The sequence below is a fragment of the Prunus dulcis genome, chromosome 1, assembly GCF_902201215.1.
Source record: "Prunus dulcis chromosome 1, ALMONDv2, whole genome shotgun sequence".
In the NCBI taxonomy this organism is placed as follows: domain Eukaryota; kingdom Viridiplantae; phylum Streptophyta; class Magnoliopsida; order Rosales; family Rosaceae; genus Prunus; species Prunus dulcis.
Window position 1 is genome coordinate 29,050,883 of NC_047650.1, and position 19,809 is coordinate 29,070,691.

General features: G+C 36.8%; 2 protein-coding genes across 8 annotated transcripts; both read right to left on the minus strand.

Moving 5' to 3' along the window:
- Nucleotides 1-330: 330 nt before the first annotated feature.
- Nucleotides 331-14,802, minus strand: LOC117623997 (ENHANCER OF AG-4 protein 2). 7 transcript variants are annotated; one of them, XR_004585264.1, is made up of 16 exons: nucleotides 14,224-14,694; nucleotides 13,553-13,629; nucleotides 13,355-13,399; nucleotides 9,992-12,031; nucleotides 9,386-9,905; nucleotides 8,512-8,620; nucleotides 8,259-8,371; nucleotides 7,994-8,181; nucleotides 6,869-7,529; nucleotides 6,326-6,782; nucleotides 5,368-5,463; nucleotides 5,165-5,266; nucleotides 4,520-4,726; nucleotides 1,767-1,871; nucleotides 592-950; nucleotides 331-469 (listed from the first exon to the last, which is right to left on the minus strand). XR_004585264.1 is itself a non-coding variant. In XM_034355099.1 (13 exons), exons 1-12 carry the CDS (start codon nucleotides 14,332-14,334, stop codon nucleotides 5,196-5,198), a joined length of 4,488 nt encoding a protein of 1,495 aa, XP_034210990.1. In that variant the 5' UTR covers nucleotides 14,335-14,694; the 3' UTR covers nucleotides 4,437-4,726; nucleotides 5,165-5,195. The 7 variants fall into 7 exon arrangements, 3 of the variants coding, with proteins under 3 accessions (XP_034210990.1, XP_034211019.1, XP_034211006.1); XR_004585265.1 differs by lacking the exons at nucleotides 331-469; nucleotides 592-950 and adding an exon at nucleotides 952-1,146; XR_004585263.1 differs by lacking the exons at nucleotides 331-469; nucleotides 592-950 and having other exon boundaries at nucleotides 1,456-1,871.
- A 592-nt stretch (nucleotides 14,803-15,394) lies between these two features.
- On the minus strand, nucleotides 15,395-18,741 carry LOC117616741 (ATP-dependent Clp protease proteolytic subunit 2, mitochondrial). Its single transcript, XM_034346144.1, has 2 exons — nucleotides 18,211-18,741; nucleotides 15,395-16,158 (listed from the first exon to the last, which is right to left on the minus strand). Exons 1-2 carry the CDS (start codon nucleotides 18,512-18,514, stop codon nucleotides 15,734-15,736), a joined length of 729 nt encoding a protein of 242 aa, XP_034202035.1. The 5' UTR covers nucleotides 18,515-18,741; the 3' UTR covers nucleotides 15,395-15,733.
- Between the last annotated feature and the right edge of the window lie 1,068 nt (nucleotides 18,742-19,809).

Here is a 19,809-nt window from a genome sequence, read left to right on the forward strand (position 1 = left end):
ATCTTATCAATGTACTCATATCCTGTCAATAAGTTTTCTTTGATAATCTCAAATTACTCATGTCACGCCGTTTTATTTTAGGTTTATTTTAGGTTTATCATCCTCGGCTTTGAATGATCTTTTCATTCTCTTTTTTGAAGTCAATCCATCTTTCATTAAAGGTGCAATCCTATAGCGAAATCGTGGTATTCCTTAGTATCTGTACTTAGAAACTTAATACAGCTTAGCAAATAGGATGTACCGCCGCGAGTGAGACAGTAAGTCCATAAATGGTGAGGGTGGTGGTGTTACAATGACAACTAGTATTTTTTTTTAGTCGGAAACAATAACTAGTTTAAAGGAAGAGTTGTCATAAATATAAGACTCATGGTCCATGGACGATCTGAAATTCTAAAGGAAAATACATCACGTGCAGTGAAATGAATTACAAATTGGTGCCGAACTTGCCTACTCCTCGTTCGTTTCTCTTCTGTAAGGTTAACGAGGAACATATGAAAGCAAAGAGTTTAGCATTAAAACATTTTGAGAGAGAGATATATATATATATATTTAATTCATTTAAACCAGCAAAGCAGGCAATGAAGAAATTACCAGTCCGCAGCTGAAATCCTCCACCATCCTACCCGGTTCCATATTTGGTGATAAGGAAGTCTACAAAACCATCAAAATTCATGTGTTTTCGCGCGGATGGGATGGTTATTAATTCATTTACCACAACCACCAGAGTCGAATTTGAGCGGCAAAAAAAAAGTTTGGATGCATAGACGTCTTGCCCACATGGCATTGGCATCGGCATTGGCGGAGGTGATGACAGCAATACCGACACTTGAGAATTGTTAAGCCCCAAAAGCCCTAATCATATGGTTATTATTGGCTTCAGAATCAGACACATGTTTCACACACCTTCCTCCAATCCAAATAGTGAAATGGATCCTTTCTCGCTCTCCAGCCTCATAAAAGTTAGCCCAATTTCATTTACAAAAATAAATAAATAAATAAATTGATGTTAGTAATAGTATACGCATGAGCTTCATGTCCGTTTCAAATGAAGACCGAGTTACAATGTTTGGGAGCAGCAGAAAACACTGACTCATTCATATTATTAGATGCAACAAAAGGTGGACATGATTGCTGCCTGCCTGCCTCCTGCATTATTATCTACGGTTGAGAATGCAGGAAAAGGAAATGAAATATTGTTTTACCCTCGTTACTACAAATACTTGTATCAACATGACCTGACCTGACCTGACCTCTCAAATAAAACAATGCCTGGGGCCTAAACCCCAGCTCCAAATGTGTGGCAGTGGAAGTAGAGATTTTAAACAATCATTAGCTGGTAAAACTAGTGCTGCCACTTTTTGTGTAAAAGATTTTCAACCAATCTCTAAACAAAAAATAACGAGAAGAAAAAAAAGACCGAAAATGAATCAAGGTAAAAAGATGATAAAGGAAAAAGAACGAAAAAAACCAGAAGCAACAGCAGTCAAAGAACCTCCTTTCATTTTGTGATGCTCAGTGTACAATAGAATATAATCAAACATAATACTGTAAACAAAAATGCTCGGATCGGATGTTTGAGCATTAAATGAAAAATCGCTGCTATTAAAGCATCTGTAAGAACTATCAAAATAAAACTTTCAGCAGTTATAAAGCATCTGTAATTTCTTCAAAACATTCAGGTACATATACAGTTGCATCAAAACCGTACTCAACTAACAATATTTATGATCCTTTTCTTGGTCCAAAAATCCATGTCAAATATGTACCTGAATGGTTTACAGCAATGTGTATCTGCCAGGAAGTAGGATTCCTTTTCCTTTGTCAGTGACAAAACCCCAAAAAATGTATCTGTTTTAATCTTTTGCCAAAACCTGTAACAGTATGCGCAGTTATGATGTCATTCCAAACTAAATTCCCCATCAACAATAAAGGGAAAACCACACAACTCATCAAAACTCTCAATTCAATATTTATTTCTTTTTCTTTTCATTTCCTACTTTTTTTTCCATTCTTCTTTTCAGCTATTTTATCTATCATTACAATACAAGGGACTTGCATGTATTTTCAGATGTCATCTACTATAATTTCTGAATCTTAAAGGGAAAAATAAGGCCTTACAACCAAACCTTAGTCTCACATTAAAAAAATAACATTCCAGAATAAATACAAAACACACATGGCTTTCACACTTTTATTGAGAAAAGAAAAACATAACAGGAACTAGGAAATCCAAACAAAGGAGAACTCATGTGCAAGTATCTACACAAACATTTTAAACACTACCACAGCGCAAAATGCGAAACATGTAACTTTGACACTACAGAATGCACAAATTGAGCCACGAGTACGGTACCACACATTACAAAAAATTAACATTAAAAATAAACGACATGGCGTCGACACGATGCAACATCAAGTAAAATTAATTAAATTAATTTGCACAACATGTATACAGATAGCAAACACTAAAATAAAAATCCACATCTGTTGCACTTTGAATTAACCAGGTGTAGAGTGAAGGCATAAAACAGAGATGTGCCTCAAACATAATGAGTCAGACAATAGAATCATCCTAATCAAAGGTCAAAAAAAAATTTGAGTTGATGTAATCCCAAAAAAGAAAAAACAATCTTTAAGTTTCCTTTTTCAACCATAGGACAAATATTGTGGAGTTATAACTGCGGCAGATCAAACAAGACCTTACTTGTTTCTGGATGAATTTGTTTCAACAAGTAGTAAACAACACACCAAATAACATAACCCAAGTTTTGGTAACTTCAGCTTTACAGTAAAGGTTGCAATGCTGATAATTGGTTCTAAAAAAGAAAACTTAAGCTCCAACAAAAATATGGCAACGATCAACTATATAAAGAGTATGTACTTCCTACATTCTAAATCTGATCAAAACAATCGAGGCTGGTTTATTCTAACAAGCATGCATAAAAAGTTCGTCCAACACTCATCTAACATAACTCCCTAGCATTAGAAATCCAAATTTCATCAACATCTCACAGGCTGCCTCAACCTCGGAGCATTCACTTATCATATACCTCCCCTTGTTACAATAAAAATTATAAAAGGGTATCTGAAGATGATATTACCGCAGACATTCATTAAGTTAAACCAAATATCTACATATACTCAAATATGAAAAGGAAAACAAAGAAAGAGAAACACTGTCCAGAATCCAATTTCAAAGCTTAACTCAGATAACTAACATTTCACCACAATCACAACACCCACCGACTTCAACCATTACATAGAACTTTCAGCCAAAATGTATGGAAGGAATTATTTTCACATTGCAATCACCGTCTGAGTAAGCTCACACTAACCACTTTATAAAAAGAGATACCCATTGCGACTTGCATAAGGTGGTAAGGATTTGTGGTTTGGAAACAAAAAAGGAAAATTTGAAGACGAGTCCTGAAGCTTGAACACAGCTTCCACCAAGTAGTTCTGTCCAGGAGTCTTTTTTTCATTTTTTATGCGCCTGGGTTTTTTCTTTTAATTTCAAGATTAGTGTATAACCCAGTAATTTCAAGCATCAAAAGATTTGACTATACATAGCCAACACCATTTCATTGATTACATAGCCAAGGACAATATTTTGACCCATACCTATCTCCTCAATAATGTGCAATACGCTAAACACCTATTCTCCAATACAAACCAGCTCCAGAACAGCACATTCCGACCCAGGTTTTCAACCAAGTTAATGTCATTGAGGTATTCTTCTTCTTCTTCTTCATGTAAAATTTGAAACCTTTAAACCGTTGTTACACCTTTTAGCTGTTTTTGGACTCAAACCTTTATTACACCTTAATCCTTTACGTTTTCCTAAAGTTTTTCCACAGTTTATTCTTGACCTCTTTAACCTTATGTTCCTGAACCCTTCACATTAAACCCCACCCAATATTAGCAACAATGCAGATACAAACCACACATGCCCTCCATCTAACCAAAAGAGTAATCTCAAGTCTTTCCAAAGATACCATAACCAAAAACTTAGCATGAGAGAAAGAAAGTATTATCCGGCAGGCAGCACATTCAGGGTGATTCTATAAAGAAAAAGTAAAATTTCTAAATTATGCATGAACTTGACAACATGAATAGATTTCTCTTCGGTATGGAATGACATTCCAAAATGTGATTACTACAATTACCACAAGAAACTAATTTTTAAAGACTGGACCCATGGACAGGTAGGTTTTGGTTGGAGGAGGCAACTTTGCCTTTCTATACTAAAATCTTTGACTGTTTAGTAGATACATGCACAAACCAGGATGTGCCGATCCAAGAGGCGGAAGGATGACAACTGGAACTAACAGAATGTTGGAGCAAATTATATTATAGGATGCAACAGATAGCGGGAAAAGTTGGATAACTATGCATATAAAAGATAATAGCAAAATAAATTCATCAAAGACTAAAGGTCAGTGCATAAAATCGATTTTCTATCTATTTGATATTGGGAATAATTACATCAGTTATGAACTTAAGAATCAAGTGTACTAACCAAGAAAGAAACATGGGCATACACTTGGAAGCAAATGTTCTCGGGATACATTTGTCAGGAAAAATTACAATATACACAGTCCTGCCAAGAGCCTCCACAAGTTCTCAACACTGACTTCAAGTGGTACTAGGGTTTTGTATACAAAATGAATCCAACTTTGAAGCACAGCATCATGTGACGTTGCTAATTGATACGCCACCGTCAATGCTGAAAAGAATTGCCAGAAAATAAACAGATTTATCACTGAGTGAGAGAGTGAGAGAGTGAGAGAGAGCATTGTCAATCTAAGCGATGATGGACGCAGTGGACGGTCGGAAATGCAGCACATGAATTTGCACAAACTTTTCGTTTTAATGTCTGGTTATAAGAAAGATGAGAAGAAGCAAAAAGACTACATTAGGCTCCTATAAGTCAAGGATGAAGAATCATTTGAAATCTTTGAGGTGATTCTGATTAAAAAATCTTTGAGTTGATTATCAACATATCCATTAAAGGATGAGGTGGCTGTCGATTTCAATTAACAAATAGACTTCAATGAGGAAAGAATCAATAAAATAGTAGAATGATGGAGCCATTCAGAGAAGTACATGAGCTACAAAATACAACATTAAATTTTGAGCCAACGAAAAAGAAAGAAAAACTTACAAGAATATTAAAGTAGGGCTAAGTTTCACTATTAAGCTGGTCTCCAACAATTAACAGCAGATATGTCTGGTCTACATGGCAAGATCTGGGAAGCACTATGACCTGGATAAAATGCAGTCAGAAAGTCAGTTTATAACTGCAACAGTAGCAAGGTCTGCTTAAAACATGCAAGCCCACTTCCAACTAGTTTAAGTCAAGATCACCTGATATTGGAGCTCCAGATGGTACATTATTAGGGGCAGAACGCTGAAAAGCCATATTATTAGTTGGCGGTCTATCAAGCGGTGGACGAAAATAACCTGCCATATCAGCACCAAATATAATATATCTAGAGATGCTTCGGTAGATAAGTGAATTAAATTAGGCAAAGGAGCCATGATCCATCACAATAAAAACATTAACTAGCATGAGCTAATAGCAATCAAAACTTTACAAATACCATATGCGCACGAAAAGAATAGAGAAAACATGTGAGCCTCATGCATGAAGTCTCCACAAAATAATAAAATTGCAATCCACAACCAGCCAGAAGAAAGGAGACCCTTAAAAATTGTTAGAAACCAAAGCCCCCAATTGCACAACTGTTCCATAAAAACTATAGGGTTTCTCTCCCACACTAGAGGCACAGAAGAAACATGGGCAGGACAAATCGCCTAGCACAGACTCGCCACTAGAAGAAGGTTGTACTACATCCCAATACAAATGATAATGAATGAGAAGAAACTAAAATGTACTAAAAATCAACAGAATGTCTAGCAGTAACCATATGTGTGCCTCAGATTCATTTAAAACAGGCCTGCAGCAAAATACATGCCACAGAAAACTCATAAATCAGGCAAACATCAAGCCCCACGTTGGTTAAAATACGGTTGAAGTTTCAAACAGAACCTAAAAGTAAAAATCTGGTTGAAATTAAAAATGATTACCATGGCATGCATTGAGAGAAATTCAAAAGAAAAACATATAATAGAGATTTACTCTTTTTAAGAATGATCTAATGCAGACAACGGATTACTCATTATAGTCAACTGGGCTCTAAGAGAAAAAACATTTCAACAATGATATTGGCAAAAGTTCTAGTTTCGTTACACAAAGCTCAACGTGAAATAGACAGGCAACTACTTAAGGGATGGCACAGCCACCTGGATCAGAACTCCATACCTTCATGGCCAAATGGTGGTCCCGAATGTGGGGGTCTTCCTCCATTCATCCAAACACCACGTTGTTCATCGGCAAATCGTCTTTGACTATCAGGGAGGGGAGTCAAAGAGTATGGAGCATGGTATGGATGCTGGGGATGTTGCTGACTCGAGGGCTTTGTATAAGAGAAATGACTGGATGGATTTTGTGGTGGAGCAGGAGGTAAAGGCCTTTGAGGAAAAGGGGTATTACCTTGTTGAAATTGTTGGCTTGGTTGAGAGACTTGTGCACTTAGAAACATGTCATTATGTCCGTGTTCTAATTGCCTCGTCGAGTTAAATCCAGAAGGTTCTCGAGGACCGCATACTCCTGTAGGAATAAAGCAAGCTTGCTGCTGTGGAAACATCTCGCTTTTTGCAGCCGCATCAATAGGGCCCCCGTGAGGAGCATTTCCAGCAATTTGGACAAGTTGGTTACCCTGTATAGAGAAATAATGTGTTATATGATATAATATATATACACACAACAACGTGCGATTGATAGGGGGGAAGCAAGAAGCCTTACACTAGTGCTACAGTATTCGTGAGGTACAGGAAGTTGATATGCCACCTGTGGGGAAGAATGCATTGTTGACTGAGGAGGCAGCATCTGTTGGGATAGTAATGATGCCTGAGTTGGTATAGATGACTGAGGAAATAATGGCGGATGACCTGATGGTGGTAGAGGAGGAGGTAGCTGTGATGGTAGAGGTGGGGGTGGCGGTGGCGGTGGTGATGGGGATAACGGGGGTGGGGGTGGCGGTGGTGGGGGTGATGGAGGCAGAGGTGGGGGAGGAGGAGGAGAATCAAGAGGCAATGGTGGAGAACCCTCTGGAAGAGGGGGCAACTCACTGCAAACATTTGAAGCTGGCTCTGTGACCGTATCTGATCCCTGCTGTTGTGGATCCCTTTCAAAAGAACCATTAACAAACACGGGTCTTTCATCCTTTGGATGTCCAGAAACATCTTCCATTTCAAGTTCACCGTCCACATCCTCCAAGATGCAATGTCGCCTATCATTTGGAGTCACAGCACACGTTTCTGATTCCCCAGAAGCATGAGTGGTTTCCACCGGTGAGGAATGGCTAGTCTCCTTATATGAACAGCTAGGAAGTTCTTCGTCTTCTTCTTCATCATCTTCAAATGCATGAGAAGATAAAAAGCCAGGCAGCTGAAATGTAGCATTACTGACACAAGAAGCAACACAGAACTACATGTATCAGATACCAGAGAGTCCGTGCAACAATAGAAGTGACGCATAAAATTAATAGAAGCAAGTTTCTTTGGGGAATACTCAATGGAAAAACAAATAAATGTAACTTTAATACCCAATTAAACAAGCAATTAGAAAAATTATATTCTAGGTAAAATCATTGAATTGCATGTATACAATAATTGCACTATAAATTCCTTGAATTGCTTGTATATAAAGGCAAAATTTAAATTTCTCCACATTATTAATTCACTAATGAGAAGCTACTATCCATCTAATAAGTTCATGTCCTTTACATGGTCACGCATGTAAGTTATTTGGTCAAGAAGCAATAGCAAACAGAACCTTACAATCAGCTCTTTACAGGACAACAATGAAAGGAAGAAAAATAGTACAATTATAACTCTTAAGAAAAAACAAAAAAAGTAATATGCTTACCTGCCGTACTCATCCACAAACATTCCTTCCATTTCTCTGATTGGATCATCTATAGCACGCTCGGCTCGAGATGGACGTCTAAGGGCGAAACCAGCAGTTGCATCATCATTTGAAACCCCAATGTCATCCATGTAGCGACGAAGGACAGATTCGGGAAAGATTTTTCTCTCAATCCACAGCCGTAAAACCTGGATGGGAAGTCTGTTTCACTTTATCTTGTATACAAACTAGAAGTTCACGTAACATTATATAAGACTGCACTTACCTTAAGACACTGACGACGATTGTCACGAGCACCAGAACCAGGTGGGGCAGCAGCACCTAGAAGACGTGGCAATGCTGCTTGAACTGTCGGAACATATGAAGCTCCCGCAATGCCTGTATATTGACAAAAAATAATTACCATTAATAACAGATTTCAGAAGGAAATACCATATCAAGCACTCACAACCAGCAAGAAAGAGAGAGAGAGGCATGAATATCTATTATCACAAAAAGTTGTTTTCAAGTACATATACCTTTTTGATTATGCGAGCATTGTGTGATGGAATCCACAAGAAAGAAAAGATCAACCTTACGATGAAAACTAGGCTCACCCTCCAACTTTCGGATTAGTAGTTCCACAACCTGCATAAAAGAGGAAGTCAAATTTTCAAATTCTGAAAGAGTATCTTCCAATCAACATGATGATTGTCGGCAATAATATTCTTCAATTGGTGTGTGATATACTTCATAAATTCCAAAAACAAACCAGGTCATGTTCAAAGTACATTACCACCTCTGCGATAGCAGTTACCATTTATTTATTTGTCAGCATATGCAGTTTTAGATAATCCATCACCGAAATTCCATTGCAAATTGGTAAGTAAAAGGACAAAGGCAAAAACATATGCCAACTTGACACACATAAATTACAAATCTAGATGCAGAAAGAAAGGAATGTGCAAACTGCTACTTGAAGGTTTCTTTTTCTCAACTTCAGATGAAAGTTGGAACAGAAATGACTAGAACTATTAATTGGTTATGGTAAGTGTAGACAAGAAATTTGAAACTCAAAAAGACCTGGGCAATGAGTATAGCAAATCAAAACTTTCACTACAAAAACATTTTGCACTTATTTTTTAACAAACAAAAGTACACTGGCAAATGTAATGCACGCATATTACAGAGTATATGCAAATTATAAGAGTACTATCCACAAAGAAAAATCAATCATTAAACGATTTTAGTATAACAAGGTCTATACTGTATATACAATTGATATTAGATATTGATAAATCAATCAATAAATGAATGAAAAAGAAAGGAAAAAATTATATCAAGTGATAAGGATCTTTGAGAGAAATCAAAGAACACCAGGTAAAAGGAAGGTGAACACGCTAGGGAGCCTACCTCATTGGCAATACCATACTTGGCACAATCAATGGCAAGACGAGTTGCACGACCAATACTTTCTTTAGTCCTTGACAAAGTCTCTATCATTCCTTCAAAAGCATCACGAGCAACAGCTGCCTCAGTGCCACCACTAAGTGATCCTCCAGCAGTTTGATGCCCAGAACTAACTCTTCTTTCAGAGATTTCCTCAATATCAAGTTGAATTTGTGATGCAGATTGACGACCATGAGTAGACGGTGAAGCTAAATTTGTGAGTTGATTAGATCCCGGGAGATCCGCCTGCAATGCACTGCTGCTAGTGGACAAAAACCCCTGAACTTCAGAAGGGCTGGGGCTCCTCCCTTGCAAATCTTTGTTAGACACAAGAGTAGAATTGGAAATTCCAAGAAAGAAACTTTGTGACTGAGCCTGTTTCCTCTTTGCTTGTGCAACTGCAATAAGATGCCTCATAGATATAGAAGATTCCGGGGTCCTAGAATCCATCAAGCCACTTTTATCTTCTCTGCCAACGTCCATTCTGTTATTAGGAAAACACAATGAAATCAAAAATGAGAAAACACAACCAAAAACTATGCACAAAATAAGGAATAAAAACATGCATACCTTTCACCAGGTAATGAAATGTACTCTGTTGAATTTTCTGTTAAAAGAGCAGCGTCATTGATATGAGGGATTGATCGTAGAGTAGGTTTAGATTTTTCTCCAGATGAGGCAGGCCTATTTCTTTGAGTTGTTGCATGATTTTGAGAAGAAACTAAACCTGAACTCTTGCCAGACACAGCCTGAGCCTTCTTTTGAATACCAGTACTAGAGACTTTAACAAGAGGTTTTGTGGATTTCTGCTGTTCTACTACTGGTTTAGTGGTAGAAACCAACTGAGGAGACTTTTTTGGAGAAGTCAAAGTCGGTTTTTCCTCCTTGCACAACTGCTCGGGTTCTGATTTTGCTGGACTGTGGTAGACATGCACTGCCTTTTCAAGCCTCATTTCATCAATTTGAGGTTTCCTTTCCGATCTATCTTCATCTGCTTGAGGTTTGCTAGGTGACAGAGAACTACTGTTTGACTGGGAACCTGATTCCTTCATGTGGCTCTCCTGAAACTCAGCAGGACATTTGGTACTCTGTTGAGCAGTATCCAAACGCTCATGATTTTCATCAGTGCTCTTCATAGCATCTGAAGAATATGAAGGCCCTTTAATATTTCGGGAAGACCCTCCATGAACCGGTGTTTTGGGTTTTTCCTCCTCCTCATCCTCCTCATAGAGGCACACAGCTCTCCGCTTTCTCTGTGTATGAACTGCTGAAACTCTGACATCAGTAGAAATCAAAGTATCATTCTTCAGAATGCAATCCTTTTCCAGTTTATCATCAGAAACCAAAGTATCTGAATCAGACATAGCCTCCAGTGCTCGAAGACGCCGCTTTGTTAGGGGTAGCGCAGCTTCATCACCAGGAGCGTTTGGTCCAACAATAATATTTTGGGATCTGGAATGGTTCTCTCCTTTCACACGTGAATTTGACTTTTTCAAATCCCATTTTTTAACTGTCTTGTCATCAACAACATCAGAACTTGGAGATAGACTCTTTACAGTTTTAGAGAATGAACCCCGTGGAGCATTGTCCCCTGAGTCTACATGCTTTGACTTTTTGGCAGGATGTGAAATATCATTTGATCCCAAATTAAGCTTTCCAAGCCCAAGTTGAACCTTCTTTGTCCTTCCAGAAAGTTTTTCTTTGGCCTGATCCACAGGATCATCCACAGAGTCCTTCACATCATCTACCACCTCGATTTGATTTTTGGCTTTAAGCAGATCTTTTGCCTTTTTCCCACCCCTAATACCACTATCTGATTTACGAGCATCTGGTGAAAATTCCCTTTTCCTGCCACCAGAGCCGAGTTTGCCTTTTGTTCCATCTCTCAGTCGCTCACCAGATTTTGGGCGATCAAGAAAGACAGAGCCATCCTCCTTCAATGATGTCACAGAAGAGCTATTTTTGTGTCCTTCAACTGTGCCATCATGTTTTCTCTTTGATCCAGTAATCTTCGTAGACTTGTGACCATTTGCTAAGGACCTCTGTCTTTCAGAGTGTTTCTTAGTGCGAACACCATCTTCTTCATGCTTACTACCGGAAACATCTTCCTTCATATTACAAGAATTATCTGGGTTGGATTTCTTTAATACCTCCTTTTTGGGCTGTGAAACTGCAGACATTTTATTTTTTGTCTCAGAAGAAATTATTGGAGATGAACTCTCATTTGCTCCACATGAGGTAGATGGATTTACATCTTCAATGCCATTTTCACCTCGGATCTGTGAACAGCGTTCCAACTTAGAGCCAAAATCACCTATGCCTTCTTCTTCCTTCAGTGTTTCTCCATTGGAGTCCTGCGTACCCTCACCCCCATCCTTTAATTCGACTTCAACCCCATTATTTTCTACACCATTAACAGACGGAACCTCACATCCAGGGTCAGTATCATCCCTCAAATCATTTGATTTCTTTTTTTGTAATTCATCAAATTCCTCACATATATCCTTCACAGCTTGGGAAAAGTTCTTTGTTTTACCTGGCAGCCGACCTGTTAATTTAACTTTTAACTCACTAGTGAATGCCTGAATATCTGCAGGGGCAACAAAAGCTCTGTGGAGTGGGCAAAAAAAAAGAAGCAAATTAAGATATCAGAAGCAGCCAATTTAACCAGCACAAAAATACGAAACAGACAGCACAGAAAATGATAACAGAGCAAAAGACAAAGCACGAAGAATTACAGGCTATTGGTGTGGTTTAAGTGATTTCAATTTGGATTTAGAATAAACATTGAGTTCTAAACTTACCATATTTAGAGGCCAGTCAATATATTAATTAGGAGGGAAGTCTAACTTTAACTTTCAATTCAACGAGAAAAACGGTAGAGGATTATAAAGCAGACTGCCACAATTCAACACTTGCCACAAGATTTTAGTAATTGAAAAGAACAAAAAGGAACAAATTAAGAAACTATTTCGTGTATGTGTTTGGTTGTCAGAAAATGTAAATTTCACTAGTGAAATTGTTTTCTAGAAAGTTTAGACTATTTTCCTTCCAACATTTTTTGCAAACCAAAGCATTAGAAGAGAGTTTAAATTCTGTTCTTTCATCATCTTTCGCTTCACTTCTTCTAACAACATATGCCCACAAATTTCTCCAACAGCGAAAGCAAAGGACACCCATATGATCTTATTCTTTTCTTTTCATTTGTGCACCATTGTAAAAGCTTTTAAAACCACAAACATTCTAATTCTTTAACTACAAAACGATTTCTTAAACCATAAGCTTATTCTATTTAAACTCTATATATTACCCAGTCCTTTTTCATTGGTCCAACACCAAATTTGAGATACAATTCCAAAAATTGCTCAGTTTAATGCAACATTTCCCAAAACTGGGCCCTTTTCTGCACCAGTAGGAACTAAATAGTCAAAATACAATCTTCCACCTTTTAAAACCCTAATCACTTAGTTTTTCATCTACCAAGACAAACTACTTTGCAGGCAAAAATTTCAATCTTCTTCTATTGTTAAGCTTCTAGGGCTAACATAAAAAACACATGTATTACTGATACTAGAATAAAAATTCAGAACGAATCACAAGAAAATCCTAAGCAACCATTGATTAAACATTCCATAAGTGAACTTTTCCATTTGAAAAATAAACTGGAGGAGAGATAGTTGACTAAACTGCACATGCAAAGGTTGTATTTTCACTGTGTTCTTAGATAGAGATGAATCAGATAAACGAATTCATTTTGGTAAAACAAGTTGTCATTTTCAACTTTCCATATCTACAATCAAATATAATGGTGTCTTCTTTTTAATTAAAAGCCCATGTATAACAGTTAGTTCAATTTACATGTAACATATTTTACTGACAGAATGTATTGACATGCATGAACTAATATGAAATTATCAAATAAGATATACTTACATCTCTTTCGTTCCAAAAAATTTGTCAATTTCACCTTTCTGTGATCTACACCCTAGGTTGTCAATATATTAGTGTCTTATTTCTTGTTATGAAACCACCATGTATAAGAGGTTTTCCAAAGTACATGTAACAATTCACTAACAGACTTTATTCAACATACATGAACTAATATGAAATTATCAAATGGGATATACTTACATCTCTTCTGTTCCAAAAAATTGGACAAAATACTTCTTAGGATCAGGGACCTTCTTCCAATCTTCAGGCCTGCTAATCTGAAAATTCAAACCCACAAAATCTAGTTCAAATGCCAATCAAATTGGTTATAACCCAAAAATCTAACGGAGTTACTATTAACCACAAATAAATAAAACAACCAATTCTAAACACGCCAAATTACTGAAAGTTCATGGTCCATTTACCAGCTCAGTGCAACAAATCCTAGACATAATATAGATTAAACAATAAATTAAATAGATATGACAAAAAGAAAAATACTTTATTCTAAAAACTTAGACGACCATCATATAAACAGACCTAAGGACAAGATATCCATAATGTCTGAAATCCTCACTATGTTCAGTCCCATTCAGTAAACACACAAGTCCAAAAGCCTATGAAAATTCGTTAGTTATCACATTCTACGAAAAGTCAAATCCAAGTAGAGCACACCGATCAACAAGCAATTCAAAAGCATATACTGGAAAACCCTAATGCCCAAACACAACCAAAAACATAAGCGTAAAGCAGAAACACTACATATACACAAAGTCGTAAATGAAGAGGCGGAAACCATACAGACACAAAGTTGTAGATGAAGAAGCAGAATCCGTAAAAGAGAGAAAGCGACAGCGAATTAAAAATCAGACCTTGGCAGGCCAATAGGGGAAGCCCTTGACCTTGGCAAGGACAAGATCGCCGAGACTCAACTGGCTCTTGGCCTTGGCCTTGTTCGCTCCGCGTCTACGCCCCGGAGCCATGGCGTGGACGCCGCAATCTTAGAAAGCAAAAGGAAAAACCCTAATTGAATCGTCGCAATCAAATCGCAGAAGCACTTAAGAAAACCCTATACAAGTCCCCAGAGACTCGGAATTGGAATCGTAGCGTGTGGTTGACGGCCGGTGGATGCTCCGGCGCCGGAGGCACTAGGTCATCGGACAAAATGAGATAGAGCAACAGGGTTGTGCATTCGCAATTACAGAGAGCCAACGAGAGAGAGAGTGTGTGTGTTAGAGAGAGAGAAAGGCAGATTGTAGAAAGGAATTGAGGCGGTCGAAGAGCGAGATTGTAGATTTTGTGAGAAGGAGGGCTTGGGCTTTTGGGTTGGGCACCAATGTGAATGCCCGAATAAGAACGGGACCTATCGGTAATTTTCCCTTTCTTTTTTGATTTTTTTTTTTTTTTTTTTTTGGTTTGGGTTGGGAACTTGGGAAGATGGAAGATGGAAGATGGACGTTGGTCGGGACTCGCTCCGAGTGATGGTTTTATGTGCTGTCGGTGTACGTGGCAAACAGTTCCAAAGTCTTTCTTTTCTTTCTTTCTTGGTTGCTATTTTGGTGTTCTACTTAATAATAAACTCTTTTTATCTATTCATTTTATTATGAATCCCGAGACGCTAGATTTAACAGCAGCTTCAATTTTTCACATAAATTCTATATCAAATTATTTCATTACAGATAACTCTAATCAAGAAATTCTGTTGGTGAATTTTCGCTTAACAAGGTTTGATGGGGTTTGTTGAATTTGTAATCTGCATCGTTTATATATATATAGAAGAGAAAAAATTAAACATTCAGAAACCAAAAAATTAAAATAAAGTTTAACTACTGAATAACGAAGTATTTAGGTTAAAGGGTAAAATATTACATAACAAATTATTTAGATTAAAATTTTAAAAATAGAGAGAGAACACAGGTATGCAAGACTCCGGTTGTTTTTGTTTTTTTGGGTAAATGATGCTAAATAAGAAGAGACTTACAAAAGTTACGAAGTGAAAAGAAGAAAAAAAAACAAAGGTAAGAAGGTATAAAATCTAAAAACTATTTAAAACTACTCATTTATATTATGTTTTACTTCGTAATCTGCCGCCCTCTAAAATTTATCTTTAAGGTCTTTACAAGATCAAGATGGCTCTCATCACTCAGAGAATTGAATATTGATACTTACTGATAGCCCACACACTGTTTCTCCTTTGTAAAGTGAGCATGTCATGTAACAAAATGGGCAGAAAATACTGATATCCAAATGAATGCTAACAAGAGAAGCAAACCTGTTGACTTCAGGATTGTAACATCAAACATATAATTCTGTCAAACTAAAAGACCAAACTAAGAAAGAGTGATGGTTACTTCCTCACTGACACCCAAATCTCTGATCCTCCTACTTTGAACTTTTATCCTTTTCTTTGCCTTCATTGCCAACAGCATCAGTCACCAGAGCCACTGGTCTTTCATCCATGACCTCGTCAATTATTCCAAACTCCTTTGCCTCTTCTGGGGTCATAAAATAATCTCTATCCATATTCTTCTGAATTATCTCTACGGATTGCCCTGTATGCTTTGAATACAAGGCATTAAGGGAATCCCACACGCGAACAATCTGCTTCGTGTGAATTGTCATGTCTTTTGCTTGTCCACTGTACCCACCTGAAGGCTGATGAATCATAACTGTCGCATTTGGGAGTGACCGCCTCTCGCCCTTGGCACCCGCAGCTAAGAGAAGGGAAGCCATTGATGCAGCTTGACCCAAACAAATGGTATTGATAGGTGACCGAATGTACTGCATGGTATCATAAATTGCAAGACCTGTATGAACAAATACAATCATTAGCATGTAACAATGCTGGTGAATTTCAACCAAATCATGCATTGAGTCTCGTCTATTAAATCTATTTATATCTTTTCCTGCTGAATCTCATCTATTTATGTGCAGTACAAAACATAACTATACTGTTCAAAATTCAAATTAGGAGCATCTGCTAATTAAAGAATTAGAACGTACCATTATAAGAGGACAAACATAAGCACTGTAACAATGTTTGTAGTATCAACTTTTTGCAGCTCTGTATCTTATCGCAATCATTTAAACTAAAACCGGATTTTCAACAAAAATTTATGTTTTTTACCCCAAGTAGCTGGTATAAGGCTTCCAATTAGTTGACTTCTTCACCTCAAAATGAACAAATAAATATGAAAAAGGGCTTGATGAAAGCAAGTGTTAAAAGAAAGTCAAACGTTAATCCAAATTTGATGGAATACGACTGAGGACATCATAACCAAGTTTGGCTTTAGCCAGGTCTTGTTTCCCCTTCAATTTCTACCTACCAGTTCAGTCTTACCTATATTTTTTAGGAGACAGATTATGCTAAAGAGCATGCGAATTTCAGCTCCAAAGCCTCTAGTTTCTAGACACAGTAGATTCAAAGATGGAAAAATAGTTTTCTTGATTCTTGTTGTGACCATGTAATGGAGCTGAGACTTGTGTGCTTTTTAAGCATGTGAAATACTGAGACACTTCAAGAAAAAGTAAAGAAGTGCATCACACAAATCTATACAATGCTGCGTGATATCTAGTTTGTTTTCTTCTTAATCTTCTCATAATTTTGTGCAGATTTTCGTCCATCAGTCAGCACAAGTGATTTAGTCAACACAAAACTCTACTTCTTTAAGAATCTTATCTATCTACAGCTACCTTACCAAAACTCTGACAGAATATTCCTTACATTCACAAAACTTAGAATCCCACACAAGAATTAACTTACCCAGAAATCATCTATAGAGCCTGATCACCCTCTGCCTTTTTTTTCTTTTTTCCTTCCTGGGATTAACTTACTAATGCTCTACCATCTGTTCAAGTCCTTAGAGCACTAATTGCTTATTTAAATCCCACTGCTTATCATCTTATTGGAAGCAGCTTTCAATTAGTTAAACTGATACTTACAAATTAATGACATTTATGATTTCATTTTAGTTGACATAAACCCTAACAGAGCTCAGATGTTATGAAATATTACAGTGAAAAGGACTGTGTGACAAAACACAATTACTTAACGTGAGTGCTTTAACATTGGTGATATATGGTGCACTTGGTCATACAATGGAAATTTGAAAGACCTGTTTTACTTGGATCCATCATCAGTAGCAGATATTATACCATGATTCTAAAACTTTTGAAATGCTACAACCATATCATGATTTCATAATTATGTATGTCAATGACTTTTCTAACAGTTACATTTGTGAAGGGTTCTTAAAACCAAGTTACACTCAACATCTTAGTAGATTGTGAAGTTATATAAGAAAATCCCACACTTCTCTCTGACAATGCTCTCTTAAGATGTAGGTTATACAAACCAGACCTAACTATTCGCAATCATCATCTAACCCAATAATTTCAAATATCAGATAGCTTTCATAGAAGCAGTTAGAAAAGATCTCAAGTGACATTCACTCTCCGCATATCTTAGAAATATATAAACATTACGAGTTTATAAATGAACTTATCAATTATCAAAATTCAATTTCAAGAAAACAGAAACCGCGAATATAAATAAATTCTTTCAACTCGTAATTATCAATAAACAAACAAGCATACAAAAGTAAATCAGGTAATAAAATGGAAGTTAGAAATGGGTCATAATCTAGAAAAACAAAATCGACTAATCTCATTCCTGAGTCCTAAAATCTCGAAACTACAATCAGACATCGATTCACCCATTAATATTAATTCGCAATTCATATTATTCAAGACAATGTCTAAAAAACTAAAACATGAGAATTTCACACAACCCATCAGCAAATAAACAAGAAAAAAAATGTCGACAGTATAAATAAAGGAAAGCATAAATGATAATGGACCTGCAGTGACATGGCCACCGGGAGAGTTGAGGTACATATTAATGGGCTTGGATGGATTCTCAGACTCCAAAAAGAGAAGCTGCGCAACGACGACGTGGGCAGTGTCGTCGTTAATTGGACCGTTGATGCAGACGATGCGCTCCTTGAGAAGGCGAGAGAAGATGTCGTATGCTCGCTCCCCTCGAGACGAGTGCTCTATAACCATTGGGATCAAGCTGTAGCTGCGCAAAGACGTACCCCATGGCTTAACCCATGCCCTGCTACTTGCCACACACTTCGCGCTTGAGATTAGGCCCCTCATCATGAGCACGAAGAAGGAGACTGATTTGCAAATGGGGGATATAGGGTTTATGGATTCAATCTCTACTCAGTCAGAGTGTTTTTCTTGTGTGTGTGGTTGGAGAGAGTGAGAGAGAGTGTGTTTTAGGATCTGGGTCGGGTTAATTGGGTTGTGGGTTGTTTGTTGGTTCCTATCTATGTGGTATGATCTGAGTCGGGTTCGGGGTAACTCGCGTTGTGGGTTGGTTCCCATGTGGTCGGATAACCTTTTAAATACTAACCATGGTTCTCCGATGATGCAAACAGTTTCTTAATGTCAAACAAAATATGTACAGATAAATATAATAGAAAATAAATTTTAATTACAATAAGAAAATAAATAGATAAGTAATCAAAATCATAATTAAGAAAAGACTCACTAACACTTCATACCAAAAATTTAGTGCTGGCAACTTCAGGATATGCAACAGTTTCTTGACTAAAATCATTATTTTATCTCCCGTTCGTTAGAATAGTTATTTAATTCAAATCTTCTAAAGCCAAGTTTGTCATAGAGTGCTGTTATTTTCACTCCTTTATTCTATTTTTTCACCCATCTTATCTTCAAAATTTTAAAAATAATTTATTTATTTGTAAAATGACTTATAAGGTTTGACAAAAAGAAGAAAAAAGCGTATCTTTTTTTCCCCTCTGCAAAACCAGCCAATAAAAAATTTTCACGTTTCAATAATTAATAACAGTAAAAGAAAATTGAACCAAACAAATTAAGAAAGTCTCATCCTCTCTATCTTCACTTTATCCGTCTAAACAACTCAGGTCTCATAGGAAACCTTTTTTATTTTCTTCTTTTTTTATCATTATCAAAGCTGCACAGTGATATCCAACTTGCACCGCCTAATTTGGCAGTGAGTTTTGTTGGTCGCAATCTCTAGATCTATAGTGCCTCTCAATTCTCTGATAAATTTTAGGGAGATTCACTATTATACCCAATATAAGGGCCCAAATTATAAAAATACCCTATATAAAATGGACTTTAGAAACACACCCAAAGCCCATTTACAACATAACAAAAAAGCTTTTAACTTTTTATAAATTACAAAACTGCCATCAATTTCTTAAAACAAGCCCAACTCCAAAATCTCATAAAAATACCCAAAGCACTCAATAGGGCATCAAAGTAATTTAATAATCAATATTAAATTCTATAAGGCTAGCTATCATTTTTTGGGTTTTTTTTGAGTTTGTTTATAGAAATTCAATTGTGTATGGTTTATTTGTAATATTAATGCTAGAAATGGGTATATCACTAAATATCTCTAA

Bases quoted from the DNA above. Each gene is read 5' to 3' on its own strand.
- LOC117623997 (XM_034355099.1), bottom strand. From the start codon at position 14,334: ATGGCTCCGGGGCGTAGACGCGGAGCGAACAAGGCCAAGGCCAAGAGC. The intron at 8,372-8,511 runs GTATATGTACTT...GTCAATATACAG, and splicing joins ATGCTCGCATAATCAAAAAG to GCATTGCGGGAGCTTCATAT. The intron at 5,464-6,325 runs GTATGGAGTTCT...CTGATATGGCAG, and splicing joins ACCACCATTTGGCCATGAAG to GTTATTTTCGTCCACCGCTT.
- LOC117616741 (XM_034346144.1), bottom strand. From the start codon at position 18,514: ATGATGAGGGGCCTAATCTCAAGCGCGAAGTGTGTGGCAAGTAGCAGG. The intron at 16,159-18,210 runs GTCCATTATCAT...TTGTTCATACAG, and splicing joins CGGTGGCCATGTCACTGCAG to GTCTTGCAATTTATGATACC.